Source organism: Patella vulgata, chromosome 7 (assembly GCF_932274485.2).
Source record: "Patella vulgata chromosome 7, xgPatVulg1.2, whole genome shotgun sequence".
NCBI classification, from domain to species: domain Eukaryota; kingdom Metazoa; phylum Mollusca; class Gastropoda; family Patellidae; genus Patella; species Patella vulgata.
The window spans coordinates 15,256,899-15,274,412 of record NC_065885.2 but is presented as its reverse complement, the minus strand read 5'-3'; the positions used below and the strand labels follow the sequence as shown (position 1 = coordinate 15,274,412).

At 34.9% G+C, this 17,514-nt stretch overlaps 1 protein-coding gene across 3 annotated transcripts in view; it reads right to left on the bottom strand.

The window, feature by feature from the left end:
• The window catches only part of LOC126828313 (galactosylceramide sulfotransferase), a 98,327-nt gene that overhangs the window by 55,953 nt on the left and 24,860 nt on the right, over positions 1-17,514 (bottom strand). The window contains exon 3 of one of the 3 annotated variants that reach the window (XR_007682987.2): positions 6,144-6,232. The exons of 1 other annotated variant lie outside the window; for it this stretch is intronic. Coding sequence is in view for 1 of the 2 variants with exons in the window: in XM_050558002.2 (XP_050413959.2) it covers positions 16,020-17,223 (1,204 nt within the window). In the remaining variant the exon portion in view is untranslated. Of the gene's footprint in view, positions 1-6,143; positions 6,233-14,851; positions 17,224-17,514 lie in introns of those variants that run through there. One more of the 3 variants, XM_050558002.2, reaches the window with a different exon arrangement.

Below are 17,514 nucleotides of genomic sequence, written 5' to 3'. Positions count from 1 at the left end.
TGCTTGATAACTAAAAGAGACAAGTTGAACAGTTTTGGGCTTTAAAAATAGTTTATCTGATGTACGTAATGTTCGACCATTATATCGTGGTTATGTACGCGAAATGTGCGGAAATCGAATTTGACAAACATCAATTAAAGAAATGTATTTTCCATGTGGTGCCGGGCATTTCTTTTAAAAGGGCTACCGAATTTGGTAAGACATGTATAAGGCAATTTAACAAAAAAAACCCCATAAATTTGGTAGACTAAAAGGGCATCTCTTAAGATACGTAAGATATGACTTTTGCAATGTCTTTTATAAGGTTTTCGATGTCTCTGAATTTGAAGATAAATTTTGAAAATACAAAATAGCAGCAACACCAATTGGTGGATATTAAATTAATCGTCATTTTTCCTGTTGGATATTAGATAGTGTCTCTTAAGCATGATGTACACTGTAGTTCGATGTACCCTGTAGTTCAGATAGAGTCTCCAAACCGTGTTTACACTGTAGTTTGGGTGTAGTTCGTCAAATGAAGATGAATTTTACGATACAAAAAAATGAATATATTGTAAACGCGCTTTAAATATCTGGATGCGATAGACTTCGTGATAAAAAATTCAAGGTACATTATATCATTGGCAATAATAAGATCCAATTTTAGTTTTTGGTTACACACTGTTAACTACCAATAGATGTTTTAATGACAATAAATCATAAAATGTATTCAGCTCGACGTAAGACGTAAATAATTACAGTTGGTTTAATTTGAATAGAAGTTTTAATTATCTATGCTGCATATATGCATATATCACCTTGATGTTCATATCGTCTTACGTATTTGTCAACATCAAGGTTAGTACGACCCATTTGTGACAATTTCTAGTTCCCAAATATTAGCAATTTAGCTCCTTTAAAAGCGAATGCAAGTTAAATATGTTTAATCAGAGGCGGATTCAATTTTCAACAGTGCCCTTTTTTACGGCTGAAAGTGCCTTTTCTCAGACTCAAATATGTCCGTTCCCAACCCGTTTTAGGGATCCCAAATGACTCGAACCATCAACTCAAACACACCAGTCTGGGAAATAGCTCTTGGAATGGCTACAGAATGGCTACAGGAAATGACGGATAATTTTCTTGGGGACCCCCCCCCCCCCTCAGCGGCAAGCCCCGTCTCCGCGGTCAATGCCTTCAATTTGCAGCGCGCCCCCCTTTTCAAAATTCCTAGATCCGCCCCTGGTTTAATAGTACTTTTATCTAGTGTATCTTTTATTTTGATTTTTCTTATAGAATAAGGCTATATAACAATAATGTGCGCTTCTTGTTGTATAATACTAATAATAGTATGTTCAGCTATACTTTTCGTTTAAAAAATGTACGTTTTATGTCCTATATATACTTATTCGCTGAAATCTATGACATCCAACAATATAATAGGTCATATAAATAGATAATAAGTTTGCATGACGTCATATGAAATTCCTGGCTTCACAGTTGTCGCAACTTTATCTATACACGGCGTTGCGTCGACCAACCATGCAATGTGAAGTAGATGTCAATATGGTTATGTGCATAGGTGTACGAACTGGGGGGGGGGGAACCAAATGCTGGGAAAATTTGGGCACACAATTGTACTTTGTAAAAGTTGTATAAAAAAATATTGTGTTCTTGAATGTTTCCAATTTAACAGCGAATTTATTATTATTATGTAACATATTAAGAACCTAACTACATTTTTGGAGCACCAACCACCACCGCCCCCAGTCAAAAATTTCCCCGTACGCCTATGGTTATGTGTAAGAATATTCAGTTCAATATATTCACGGTGTATGATTTTATTCATACTTCAATTTTAGTGAGTTACTTCTGCAACGTTTTTAGAAAAAATTGCTATTAATTTGGCCAGTACTGTAATAGCAAGTGTATAAATATTTTCTGTTCAGTCTGTACACAGTAACATATCTGAGAACCATATTATCATTTCTGCCCAAGGCTCCCTGTGATTTATAGTTAGCAGTGATACAAGGCAATCACCAATTTTCCATGCTCTTGGCCTGAAGAAATAAAATAATAAAAGTCAAGTTTTTATTATTATGCAAGTGGAAAAATACAATTCTTCATGGTATGATTTGAATAAATACAACTGATTTGAAGTTGGAATTATTATTTGTCTCAGATGACTGGGCATTTACAAATTGAAATAGCTATTCTTCATCAAGAAAATACATGAATATTTTTCCCAATTCACCTGGATTTTATTGTAGGTCTTTGTACGTGAAATAGCTTTATTTAACGTTCGCTTCCACCGAAGTGATATTGCAGAAAATTAACAAATTCGGATTCCCTTTTAAAGGAATTAGACTATCGCTGGATTGTATTATATTCAAAATGGCGCCCAGAACACAAAACAAACATTGCAATTCAGGGCGGACTGGTGTCGAGGTTGTATCCTAAGAATGATTTTTTGAATATTTAATCAAACAGAAACACAATTATGCACATGCAGTTATGATATAATATTAAATTAGCTTACCTCAAATACCTCGAAATATACTGTTTGGTCAGTTTGTCCGCCCGCCATATTTCTATTAGTCACACATCCTTCGGCCAATTAAAATGGACGTATATTTTGTTTTAACCGAAACGAAAAATTTGCGTTATAAATACACTGTATTAAAAAATACCAAAATCACAAACCTGATATTCTTATTTTCTGAACAAACTTTTTTCACAACAATATCACTTTTTTCGATACTAATGCTTAATAATACAGTTAACATTTGCAGTCCCACAGGGTTTAATACCGCAAATTTACTTCAATAAATATTTCTTTCTTTGTTTTAAGAGTAATTCATTTTAATTGGTCATTTACAGGTAAGAATAAATTTCCAATTTCGATTAATGAACCAATTAAATTAAATAAAAAGATTAACTCGACTATTTCCACGCCCATTCAAACATTTTTTTAAAACGTAGATATAACACAATTGTTATTGTCTTTGATGTGTCAAGTTTATTGGGGCGATATCAATCAGACACTTCCAAATGCAGACATTGTAATAACCTGTCTCTGTATATTGTCTGAGACAAGATGTGAAAATATACAAAGAGTAGAATCAGAATAATCTTTTATTATATCTAATTAAATAAATAAATTATATTTAGATAATAATTGACTAAAACTTTGATCTCTTATATCAGTATACTGTTATAAAATACGTTGTTTTAAAAGAGATATTAAATGCATCGCACGATACATACATTGCGATTTCTACTTAATGTTTGTAATAATTAATATATCCTTTTAGATAATTAGAAATATTAAAAAATAAATCAAGTGAATTACTCGACATTCAAATTCAGGAAGAGTCGTTTTACATATAGGCTAGGCCAGATCCCTAATCCAGTTCCCCAATCCCATTCAGATTTTCTCAATAAATAAAAAACATAATGTGATAAAGGAACATAATAAATGTTATCTTTAATGTCGACGTAATTAATTATATGGAAAAAAAAAACCACATAAGATTTTATAAATGTACACAAGTTTGTGTTAAGACATTGAAAAGAACACAAACTTGTGTCATTGCAATGCAATACAACACAAACATGTGTTAAATATTTTTAACACAAGTTCTTGTGTTGAGATCCAACACAAGGGTTTTTTCAGTGCAGGTTCCACAGGCTCAAAAGACGTTTTTTTTTTGTTCAATCAGGGGTCATAAATCAGGAAGTTACTTTCCGATATGCGCCAATATCGCAAGGAATCGAAATCTTTGGGTTATAAACACACATGTTCAGTTTCATCAAAATGGGCTAATAGTTGTGACCTCTAGTGTGTACAGTCAGGGGAATTAATCCACGAAGTTGCGGTCCCATACAAACCAATATCGAAAGGAACCGAGATCTTTGGGATATATAACTAAATTTTAAGTTATGGCCTGTAGAGTGTCCACAAAGAAGGTGTGAAAATGTGTGAGAGAGAGAGAGAGAGAGAGAGAGAGAGAGAGAGAGAGAGAGAGGGAGAAATGGGGTTTAACGTCCACTCGACACAAACCAGGTCATTTCGGGACTAACATATGGTTTAATTTTATTTCAATAATTCGCTTGCGCGTAGGTGTCTTTAGCAGTGTGAGGAAACCGGAGGACCCGGAGAAAACCCACGAGGTTGGACAGGCGACCCTACTCCTTGTCACGTACAACCGGGGAATCGAAACCCAGCCAGTTGACTCAATGACAGACCGTATGATACAGCGCGCGCGTGCTAACCATTCGGCCATCCACCCCACCCCCCCCACCCCCCGTGTGAAAATGTAGGCGTATAAAAACGTATCATCGATCTAGTGCCGAACGTACTATTAAACAGACAAGTGACATATAATGGACGGATTTAAGTGGAATTCTTTATGTAGACAAACACGTGAAATCAACATTCGGTCATGTGACATTACGGTAACAGATTTCAGAACTGATTGAGCTGGAACAGTTCGCCACCTGTAATAATATAAAATAGTTTTTCCATTTGTACAGATGTTTTAATTCATAATCAAACTTTATATTTTATACATATGTGTTAATTCATAATCAAACTTTATATTTTATACATATGTGTTAATTCATAATCAAACTTTATATTTTATACATATGTTTTAATTCATAATAAAGCTTTATATTTTATACATATGTGTTAATTCATAATCAAACTTTATATTTTATACATATGTTTTAATTCATAATAAAGCTTTATATTTTATACATATGTGTTAATTCATAATCAAACTTTATATTTGATACATATGTTTTAATTCATAATAAAGCTTTATATTTTATACATATGTGTTAATTCATAATAAAGCTTTATATTTGATACATATGTTTTAATTCATAATAAAGCTTTATATTTGATACATATGTGTTAATTCATAATAAAGCTTTATATTTGATACATATGTGTTAATTCATAATAAAGCTTTATATTTGATACATATGTGTTAATTCATAATAAAGCTTTATATTTTATACATATGTGTTAATTCATAATAAAGCTTTATATTTTATACATATGTGTTAATTCATAATCAAACTTTATATTTTATACATATGTGTTAATTCATAATAAAGCTTTATATTTTATACATATGTGTTAATTCATAATAAAGCTTTATATTTGATACATATGTGTTAATTCATAATAAAGCTTTATATTTTATACATATGTGTTAATTCATAATAAAGCTTTATATTTGATACATATGTGTTAATTCATAATAAAGCTTTATATTGATACATATGTGTTAATATATACATGAGTTATGTCCCTTGGAACTCTAAACAACAATAGCTTAATTATTTGACAAAGTCCCTTGTTGAGTACTATGATCCTTCTTGCATTTTTGTGCAAATATTTCTTTATGGGATTAGTTACAGCTGTTTCCATCGCAGGTTTTATAGAAATATTATAGGTCAACAAGTCTTGTGGAGAGAGCTAGATAATGTCGAATATGGGAAACATTGGTTTTATTTATGCGACTTGAATTATTGGTCTGTTCCCGTATAGTGAAGTATTGAGTTATTTCCTTTGAAACAGACGGCTATTATCCAGATGAGACCAAAAAATAATATCCGTTTATAACATTACCACCACCCCTCCCCACAAATTGTGTAGGATAATTAGGGCCGTTGAAATTTCGGTGCTTGAATAATGGCTGTAGAAAACCACAGCTATAGCGATTTAAAGGACCTGCATGGGAAATGAGAAAAAAGTTTAGGGTAACAATAAACACGGGTATTTTATTGTTTGGCACTACCCCCCCCCCCCCAAAAAAAAAAAAAAAAAAATCTTTTTTAAACAAATATCTTTTGCACCATTGTTACTAAAGATAGACATGTATTTCATTTGATAAAATTACGGGCACATGTATCATAAATGACTTTCAACATTCAGAATACTTCACGGCAAACAAATAATAGTCTCCAGTCAAAATCATATAGCCTTCCGTTAAAAGAACAAGAAACAAAAAGAGATTTTTCTGTTGCTGACCACTGCTATGCCGTTAACCCAGACACGCTAAAAAGAAAATATTTAATAGTAATGGAGGAATTAAAAAACACTAAAAAAGAATTATCAAATGCTAAAAGAGAGAAAAGAGGAGTAAACTCACCTTTATGATCTTAATTTGGGTATTTCTATTTCAGATGGTTGGGTAGCATCGACAGTAAGCCAGGAATTTCTCAGCAAGTACTGGAGATGCTACGAAAGAAAAGAACAGAGAACCCCACTGAATATACTTACTGCTATATTATGATCGATGGCATGTCAATTAGAAAAACAGTTGGGTGGGATCCAAAAGAGCAACAGATGGTTGGTTTTATTAATCTAGGTTCCGGCATAATTGACAGTGAAGTCACAGAAGCGCGTGAAGCTTTGGCCATACTAGCTGTTGGCATTACAGGTATATATACATCCTATTCATATACTTAGTTTACGTTTTAATGTAGTTTCTTTCTTAAAGTGTCGTGATGCTGAGTTGTTGCTTTCTGAAGGGCGACACCGCACGACATCACGACATGATACCGACCAGTCACTATACTTTCTTGATGTGTAAAGGCTAAAATACATTCACCAGCTAGAGAAACAGCTGTAAAAATATCCATCTATACCAAGATCATCACATACTATACTTACAATGAAAAAGATTACTTTATTAAAGAACGTAAATTATTTTCAGGTCACTGGAAAGTTCCAATCAGATATTTTCTGATTGATGGCATCTCTGCCGACGTACAGTCACAACTCATTTTATCATCTTTATCTTCATTATTTGAAGTTGGTTTACGAGCTGTGGCAGTGGTAATGGATGGGCATCCTACTAATCAAAAGATGGCTGGTTTACTTGGTTGTAGTTTGGATCCTGATAATTTAATATCTCATTTTAGTCATCCATCTAAGCCCTCCCTAAATGTATATCTCTTTTTTGATGCTTGTCATTTATTAAAGAATCTCAGGGGTGCCTCGCATTCTTTGCGAGAGCTAAGTGAAGAATCAATCGGCACAGCCTTTTGGTCTGATATTGTGAAGTTACAAAATTTACAATCAGAAGAAGGTTTGCGAGCGGCAAACAAATTAACATCAAAACATATTGACTTCCATCAGCAAAAAATGAACGTTAAACTTGCCGCTCAAACTCTGTCTTCGTCGGTTGCTAAAGTCTTGGAATTTGCCGCAGCTTCAGGCAGCAAAGGTTTCCAAATTGTAATGGTACCATAAATTTTATATTTATTGTTGATCAAATGTTTGATATTTTTAATAGCCGTAAACCAGCAATACAATATGGATTTAAAAGTCCTATACGGGCTAATAATATTACTTACATTGAAATGTTTTTATTAAAGACAAAAACTATGTTGCTAAATTTAAAAGACATTACGCAAAAACGTGTATGTACAGCAAAGCGCAAACTAAGTGTGATAGGGTTTTCATTAAATATTGATAGTCTTTTAGGTCTTGCTAAAGAATTACTTCTTCCGTCTACTGAAAGCAGTCTCACAATGCATTATATTTTAACGTATAAATTATCGCAAGATCATTTAGAATTGCTATTCTCTGCGATTCGCAGATATGGCGGCTGGAACAATAATCCCTCGGCAGCCCAGTTCTCAGCAGCATATAGATCACTTCTTGGTCATTCAGGAATTCTTATTTACGAGTCATCTTCTTCAAATTGTATACCACAAGATACCACCTCGATATTAAATATTGAAAACCAAAATAATCAGCCAGTATTAACTTTTGAAGAGGCGTTATATGATCATGATTATTCTACCTATAGATCTTTAAGCACTTTTGTCGATGGGATATTAGAATATATAGCGGGCTGGGTTGTTAGGAAAGTAACAAGAAAGATTGCATGCCCCGAATGCCCCGAGTCGCTTATTCAAGCAGTGTTACAATTGAAAAACAATGGAGGCTTGCGTGTCCCATCATCTGATGTGGTCAGAATTATTAGACAAGCTGAAATTGTTTTAAGATCCAGTGTTAATATTAAATCTGTAAAATTCAATCAATGGGAAAATATGTCTGTTACAAAAATTATCTCATCCTTACCGAACGATCTTTTTGTACATTTAACACCACATTTTCTGCATACCTCTAAAGGGCTTGAGACCCATTATTCTGTACTTATACGACTTATATGTTCATTCATGTAAGACGATTCCATACTACCAGACTGACAAACATTAATCTCGAAGGAAAATCAATCCGTAAGAAGCTTACAAAAACAATATTATTTCAAAATCAGTAAATAAATATTATGATACTTGTAGTAGATACATTAGTTCAGTTTGAATATTCCCAGTGTGTCATATTACATTGAAGAATTTTGTACATATAAAATATACTTGCACGTGTTCTTTTACGTGCAATCCCACGTCGGTAGCGAACCTGAGACCTCGGGGTGAGGTACGTCTTATTCAGTGAGTCACCGTGGCACCAATGTGTTGAAAGCGAAATTGAGAAAACAGAATTAAATTAAGAAATTATTATTAAAGATACATTATGGGAGATAAGATAAAGAGATGGCAGTTCTCGCTATAATAGTTAAAAACTAGATCGTGTAAAGGTAATTTGCTGAAAATTTCAGTCAAATTGATCCACTATGAGCCGAGAAAGAAGCCGGTAAAATTTTGGCATAGTCTAGGTCATCATTACTAAAATCATTATTATAAACACCTTAGTCTCGATTATCCACTTTTATTGATTTAATTATCAACGGCCGTTAGCGGCATATAGGAATCTAATCTAGCCAACATCGAAGGCTAGCCTTGACATCGAGAGTTTATTATGGTCTGGATAAGTTAATTAATGTCTAATTGATAATTTAGATAACATTTCAGGCCTAAAGAAAGACTTGTAATAAGCAGATTTTGCTCTTGCATAATGCATGTTTAACATAATTTTGAAAGATTATTTATGCAATATATATTGAATAGAGAAGTATATTAAACATACATTATGCAAGAGCTAAATCTAACTATTGCAGGTCTTTCTTTAGGCCTGGAATGTTATATAAACTATTAATTAGACATTTATTAACAAAACAAGGCCATAATCAACCCTCGATGGCATCGGATACTCGAGATTTTAACTAAATTGGAAAGGTTTGCCATTTAAAAATGTAATTTAAAAATGGGAAAGCGAGGCAAAGTCTCGAATATACCAGAACCTATAACAAACCCCCCCAACCCTTCGTATTTCGAGATAATAGATGGTGCTATATAGTTCCACGCAGCAACTCTAACGCAAATAACATCGGGCCTCAGTAAGCAAAATTGACAATATTTTTCATCAAAACTATGATTGATTATTGTTATTTATAATTTTTCTGTCACATCCAACTACAATTAAGCATATAATCCTACCTGAAACGGGTATAAATCATCGTATTTAAAATCGAGACGTTAAGCCGTTACTAGGAACGCCATTTTTAAACAGGAGATTTATGACGGTGTATGTCGGATAAAAACAACGCTTCATTAATTTAAACGCGAATATTTGGAGTTGGGCGATAGTTGTTCCACTATATTGGTCTCTGTAAGTTGAAATAGTTATAATAGTAAAAAAATATCTTATTTTTTAAGATGTTACAGACATTAGTAAAGAAACTGAGTTTGCCACTTGGAACTAAAGGCACCCAATCATAGCTAAAAACAAGCACATTAGTATATCTCAACGTTTTTAGCTACGTTCTTGTAGCTAACCAGTGCCCTGGTTACATCAATGCACACATCTTGTCAAAAGTACAAACACTGACAACTTGGCTGAGAATGAAGCAACCTGAGTGAAATTTTCAATATTTTCATTTTACATGTACCTTATCTTTTTTTGAGCTATTATAGCAAAAATGGTCAGCTCTTTATGTAAATCTTGCATAATGTGGTCCATGTTATATAATTAACCAGAGTATTGTATTACAGTTATATCAATTAATCATCGATTGACAGTCCGGTTATAAGTTGTAATATGAAAACGCATATATAACTTCTTAAAACTTTTTTTTTAAAGATAATATTGTTAAAATAAAGCAATTTAGTTGAACACTTTTATGCTTGGGTCCGTGTTATATAACGCAACTATTATAATTTTAGCCTTGCTTAAACCTAATAGACACTATTTATTACACTTTATTAATTTATTATCAAATACATGTATGTATATATATAAATTTTTAAACGTTCTATAATTGTAAAGAAAATTCGTAATAAGATGTAATATGAAAACCCATATAGAACGTCATAATTTTAACCTTGCTTAAACGTAATAGACACTATTTATTATGCTTTATTAATTTATATATATAAAAATTTTAATTATTCTATAATTCTATAGAAAATGCGTAATATATTAACTTAGATTAAATAACTTATATTACGATCATATTAATGTAAATGCTTTTTCTTTTTTTTTCTTTTTTTTTTAAAAAAAAACAACAACATGTAGCCTAGATAAATTGTAATTCAGTCGGACATATCTGCAATTAATTGTAACGGCAAGAATATACGTGTTGAAACGTTGCATTATTAAAATTGCTAGTGATTGTTTTCCTGAAAGCTGTGTTTGTGTTATTTCCATACTATTCCTATCACTAATGAACAAAATAACTGTATCCAATATCGACATAAAGCGCCCCCCCCCCCCCACCCCTCCAAAAAAAAAAAAAAAAAAAAGGAGGAGTAATGCATGTGTTTACGGTTGATTGGCTAACAAAATAAGGTTGGTCAGTGCTGGAATTTGTCTGCAGAAAACCACGCAAAGACCTAGGAAATGAGGGGGAAAAAATTGGGGACGGCGATTTTGGCTAAAAAAAAAGAAGAGTCGGTTGGGAAATTGTAAGCACAGATTTTTTATATTTATCTTTAGATAGTTGGCCCATACGAAACATAAATAATGCAAGGTCCTCTACACTAGCATACACACGCGTAGTCATACACTGGTAATTATAGAATATTATCACACCAAAATAATATAAAATTATAATGGTGTACTGTGTGTAGATGCAAAAAAAATCTAAAATAAAATCTAAAATCCAATCAATCGTTTAATTACAAACAATATGACGATCAAAGTAAAGCCCACAACGTGTATTGTTTACATTAGAAACGTCACGCTTTCGGCTCTTCTTGACTGAACCGGAAGTCAGCACTGATTTGTCATCACGTCATTAGTAAACAGATTGGCGTCAACGGTCTAGTTAATATATATACGTCATTGGTTGCGACAACTGTGAAGTCAGAAATTTCATATGACGTCATGAAAATATGACGTCAAGCATACAAAGACGCCATCTTGGGTCCCAGTACCTACTCATTATCTATTACTGAGCGCCGTGGAAAACGCATAACTTTTTTTCCCAAATATTTTATTACTAGGTGGTTTTGTATGTATAATATTATGCAATACTATGAACTATTGTTTCACACAATGCTCCCGAACGCAAAAAATATCGGCCCGTGTGCAAAAAAAAAAATTGCACGAGATGCACATGAAAAACCCAATATTCACGTGCAGCATTGTGTGTGAGCCCTTTAAAGGCATGTTTTCAACTTAATGTGCAGTACATGAACTGTGAAACGTCAATCTGTCGTAATTTGTTGTTGGACGTGTGAAGGAATTGAGCTAGAGATGCCGAGACTTACTGAAAATCAATGGAAAGAAGCCATGGGAATGTCCAGGGCTGGCATGTCTACACGTCGTGCTATTGCCAGACACTTCAATTGTCATCAGTCCACTATTGTAAGGTTGGTGGAACGTGTTCGAGTTACTGGATCAACACGTGACCGTCAATGTCCTGGTCCACAACGCGTTACAACCCAGGCTCAAGACCGCTACATCCGGGTCACTCATCTGCGTGACAGATTCCGCCCAGCGACTCGAACAGGTGCAGCAGTCGTCGGAAGACAAGGACCAGTAAGTGCCAACACCTTAAGACGTCGTCTAAGAGAAGTAGGACTCTGTGCACGACGACCTTATGTTGGAGCTATCCTCAGGGATCATCACCCTCAGCGGCGTTTGATATGGGCTCAAGGACACCAGACATGGAGAAGAGTAGACTGGCAAAGTGTGCTCTTCAGTGATAAGAGTCGCTTTCATTTTTATCACGCTGATGGCCGTCAACGTGTGTGGAGACGTCTTTGGGAACGTCTTGCAGACTGCTGCGTCTTCAAAACGAATCGATGAGGTGGGGGAAGTGTAATGGTGTGGGGAGGCTTCACATTTCATCACCGGACCGCCCTACACATTTGCAGGGGTCGCGTTAATGCTGTAGCCTACCGTGATGATGTCTTGCAACCAATTGTTGTTCCGATGTTTCGAGCGCACCGACAACTTCAGCACTTCCAACAGGATAATGCACGTCCGCATACCGCCCGTTTTAGTATGGACTACATGGCTGATAACAACATCAATGTCTTGGACTGGCCAGCCATGTCTCCGGACATGGCACCGATAGAACATGTCTGAGATGAGATTGGACGCCGTCTGTATCGGAGACCACAGATGCACACCATTGCTGCTTTAGAAGCTGCCCTTGTCCAAGAATGGAACAATTTGCCCCAGGCCTTCTTTCAAACATTGGTAAATTACATGCGACGTCGCTGCACAGCGTGCGTAAGAGCCCGTGGAGGACACACGCGCTACTGACATCTGTGTCGTACTTTTGGTTTTGACCCCTCTGACTTTGTACCGTTGATTACAGATTAAACATCCATAAGTGTACAAATGTGTTGTTATTGATGTGTTCCCATTTGAATATTGTTCACAATAAGAAGCAAAATAAATAAGATATGTTTACAGGATCATTTTGTTATACGAAAAACTAAGTGATGCGTTTTCCATGGCGCTCAGTATATATTGTTGTGTTGAAGTCGGCTGCCTTGACAGAGATGTGGATAGATATGTCATAGGTTTCCGCGAAAAAGAGTCTATAGGAGATAAAACATACATTTTTAAACGAAAAGTATAGCTGAACATACTAATATTATTATTATACAACAAAAACCGCACATTATTGAAATATAGCCTAATTCATAAGAAAATAAAATAAAAGATACCGTGTGAACGATATATTCGTCGAACAATGGCCTAGGGATCATTTTCCCGACTTGTAAACAAAACCAGCGGCTGCCAGGCAGGATACGCCCACATTTTCGAGACATGGATAGAGAACAAGCTAAAAAGAAAGTGATTTTTCGTACAATAAGGGGCCATAATTCAGGAAGTTACTGTCCGATATGCGCGAATATCGACAGGAGCCGAGATCTTTGGGTTATAAACTTACATTTCAAGTTTCATCAAAATCGGATAAAAATTGTGACCTCTATAGGGTCCACAACCTTGATATACCATATTTTTACGCTATTTGAGAACGAAGGGCAGCCATTTTGTCTGTCAGTTTTGTTCCGACAAACTCAGCCGTCCTTAGGGTTTAACGGTGATATAATAATACGGTTTTTTTTAAATCGGATAACAATTATGACCTCTATAGGGTCCACAAGCTAAAACGCGATTTTTCGTACAATCAAGGGCCATAATTCAGGAAGTTAAGTTCCGATATGCGCGAACATCGAAGGGAACTGAGATCTTTGGGTTATAATCATACATTTCAAGTTTAAACTAAATCTATAGGGTCCACAAGCTAAAAACGTTCTTTTTCGTACAATCAGGGGCCATAATCCATGAAGTTACAGTCCGATACATGCCGATATCGAAAGGAACCGAGATCTTAGGGTGATAAACCTATATTTCAAGTTTCATTGAAATCGGATAAAAATTGTGACCCGTAGACTGTTCACAAACAATTGTGGACGGACGGCCGGACAGGGGCGACGACAATATACGTCCACATGAAAATGTGGGCGTATAAAAAGGGAAAAAGATGTCAATGCTTTTTCGCTCCGTAAATTCGTTTTGTTTAAAGTGTTTTTTCTCTTTTGTCATTTTATGGTAACCATACTTTGTAAGTTTTGTTCAATAAAATGCTTTGTCAGCAAAATATCACGTGTCTATTTTTTGTGACGTTATTTTTTTTGTTACGTCATGCTTTTCTCGCCCTCTGATTGATGGAAAATGGTATCGTCCCAACACATTAGACTCGTACCGTCTCGGGCCAAAAATAGGAGTGTCGAAACCATATATGTCACAAGCAAAATGGATCAACCCCAAAAAGATCATAGATTTTGCACGACTTGTGCGGGGTATTATCCTGTGTTTAAGGGCAATCGGTCTGCTTCAAACACCTACCATAGGCGGTTTAAACATCTACTCAAATGCCAGAAGTGACCACGGTATTTGGAGCATCCGAAGCGTTCATGTTAAGGAACCCTCTCATTAAGAGGACAACGACCTTTTTCAGGGCGAGCATAGTCTCCTCCTCCTCTTCCTTCCCCCCTATGTCTTCTTGTTTCCTTCCTCTTTCTTTCTTTCTCCTCCTTTCCCGTGTGCGCCCCTCTTTCTCTCTCGAACTAGGTCATGGACTCATCCAGTGCAAGGCCATCCCCAGCTCGAAGGGGTCATCCGGTGCAAGGTCATGACGAACTAGGTCACAATCGTCACTCAGTGTCAGTTCACGGGGTCAAGATGATAGGATAAACTATTAATGTTCCAGAACAGATAAACAGAAAATGTTTCATAAATTTTTCATGGTCCAACTTTTCCAAACCTTACCATGTCTATAATTCTATAGTGATAACCATAGTATAAAGAGAACTTCCCTACAAAATTTGCTCATGATGACTTTGGCATTTATTTTAAAAGTTATTCGTTTGTTATTATCGTTTATTTGAAGCGCAATACATTTTCCTAATTTCATCAATGTTACAGTTAAGCATTTTATGATTTATTTACAGTTCTATAAATTGGAATTTCAAGCTAATAAAACAGTGTTAACAGAAAAGGTCTTTCATTGAGTCAACTGGCATGGTTTCCATTCCTCGGTTGTACCTGACAAGGAGTAGAGTCGCCTGTCCTATCCCGTCGGTTGGCACGGGTTGGCCCTGGATTATCGTCCCATTTATACACAATTAAAAAAACAAAATCAATATGAAACCATAACATCAAAGTGAATAAACATTAATAATTATTATAAGGAAAACACCCCAGTAATAAAAAAAGGCAGGGGGTATAATATGAAACAAATGCGTCTAGTATTATTTAAAAAATTGAAACACATGCGTTAATGGGAATTAATAATAAATTACAACCGGAACTAATAAAGATTAAGTCAAAAACGTTAATTAATAAGGGCATTCTTAAATGAAAGAAAATAAGTTTATAACATCTACACTAATAGTCAGTTCCTAAACAATTGCACTGTGAATAGCCTCAAGACATTTACTGGGTTTTTTTTTCTGGTGCTGGTTCACGGCTGCCGTCCCTGTTGGGTTCCAATTTACACGATGTTGTCTGTTATTGCTTAGATGTTCTGCCACTGCTGATTGGAGTTGTATGCTGTCAGGGATTGGTTTCTTTAATTCTTTTATCTAACGTGAGTTTGGCCTCTCCTATGTACTTTTAGTTTCAGGAGCGGGTTATTTCATATATGCAAACCTTAGGTGGTGGTGGTGGCGGGTTATAAGTCTCTGCTTTTTTTGCCAGTAGCGTCGATGGTTCGGACTGGTTTCCGAAGACGAACCTGTAACACCGGGTCAATGGTCGCTTGTTGATTCGCCGTCCAAGTTGTTAAATGTAAAATTACACTATAAATTATTAGCTATGTAAACATAATGAACAGCCGACATGTGTTACTAGATGTTCACGACGCACATTACTACTAGATACAGATTGTTTAAACTTGGATAGCAGGGAAACTCCGACTAATATAACATATCTTTGAGACTGAGGATTACTATTTGTTTAAAGTTGGATAGAAGGGAAACTCGGACTAATATAACATATCTTTGAGATTCAGGATTAATATTTCTCTCCCTTGTCTAACAAGGTAAACTATACCCAAACATACCCAAACACCTCTTATGTAAGGAGTTTAATGTCTGTAATGTCTATTATCAGGAATCCGATCGAAGAATTCTCTGTTGGCGCCATGTCTGCTTATTCTCGATTTCTGCTCTTTAACTAAAACACTCAGAAATTTTAATTCGACCATTGTCATCATTTGACAATCGTTAAATGAAACTGTAAAAGTCTCACTCCATTTTGCGTCAGCTACCCACAGATACGTTCCGTTTGAAGTCGCATTTAAACAAAACTGAGTCACTCGCCCACGTATTGATTTAAATACCGAAACTTCTTCATTAAAATCAGAAGATTGCTGCTTAACCCGCTTATCAAATTTTTCGTAAAAATAGTCATACAGAATATAATCCAATTTTGTGAATTTCTTAACTTTGTCCGCCAGGGTAGAATTGATGTTATCCTTTCGTTTATTTTTGAGAGCATTCAGCTTTATGTACAATATATCCTTGAATGACCAATTTAACATTCTTCTTAAAAGTATCATAGATTCATCAAATCGTTCAGTTATCATAACAAGATCTAGTGTTAAGTCCAAGTCCTGCACGTATTCCAACATTTTAGTTAAATTTTTAAAGTATTTGGTTGGAAATCCAAAATCTATAGCCATGCGGTTGTTTGTGTGAGAATAATACGGATTGGTGGGCTCGTAGATTTCTTGGTTCGCTATAAATTTTTCAAAACTATCAGTGCCGTTTGGGCCACGCATGAGGTATGCCAAGGGAATTACCGTACGACCGTAATGATAGGCGGACCTGTAACGTTCAAAAGGCTCTCTTATTGTAGCAATATATACCGTATCTCTAGGCATATAATGACCAAATATGGTCTTGTTGAATATCACGTGGTTACACAACATGTCGTATGTTTTGTTCACAGATGGTGGCAGAATTAGGCGTTTCTCTATACTCGATGAATCACCGCCAAGATAGTTGCCTTTCCTCGGCAACACAAAAGTAACACCTCTCTGAAATCCAAACCTGTATATTATATTTAAAACAGTTGAGCTAGAAGCTTTGTGAACCTTTAAAAAAGCAACATGGCGGAGTTCATTCGCTGGAAATGGCGTAGTTAAATGATTCGATATGATGGCATGGGAATGTCTCAGTTCAAACCGAGTACCAGGTGATAGTTTTATCATGGTTATTGACATCTGTACTTTAATGATGATAACAACTAACACAAACAACAGGAAAATAAATATGTAGTGTTTCTTTCTGAAAAAAAACCCAAGGTGTAACAATTAACGTGTAAAAATATTCAGTATTTGTATATATTATTTATTTATTTTTTTTTATCTCATTTGAATATTTCTGGTTCACACTTCTTAGAAATTTAAGATAAAAACTATCGCTATGTCTAATGTAAGTATATATCATTATATCTAATGTAAAGTATATGTCATAATATCCAATGTAAAATATATATAAATATATCTAACGTAAAGTATCCTTATATCTAATGTCAAGTATATATCATTATAATCTATATCTTATGTCAAGTATATA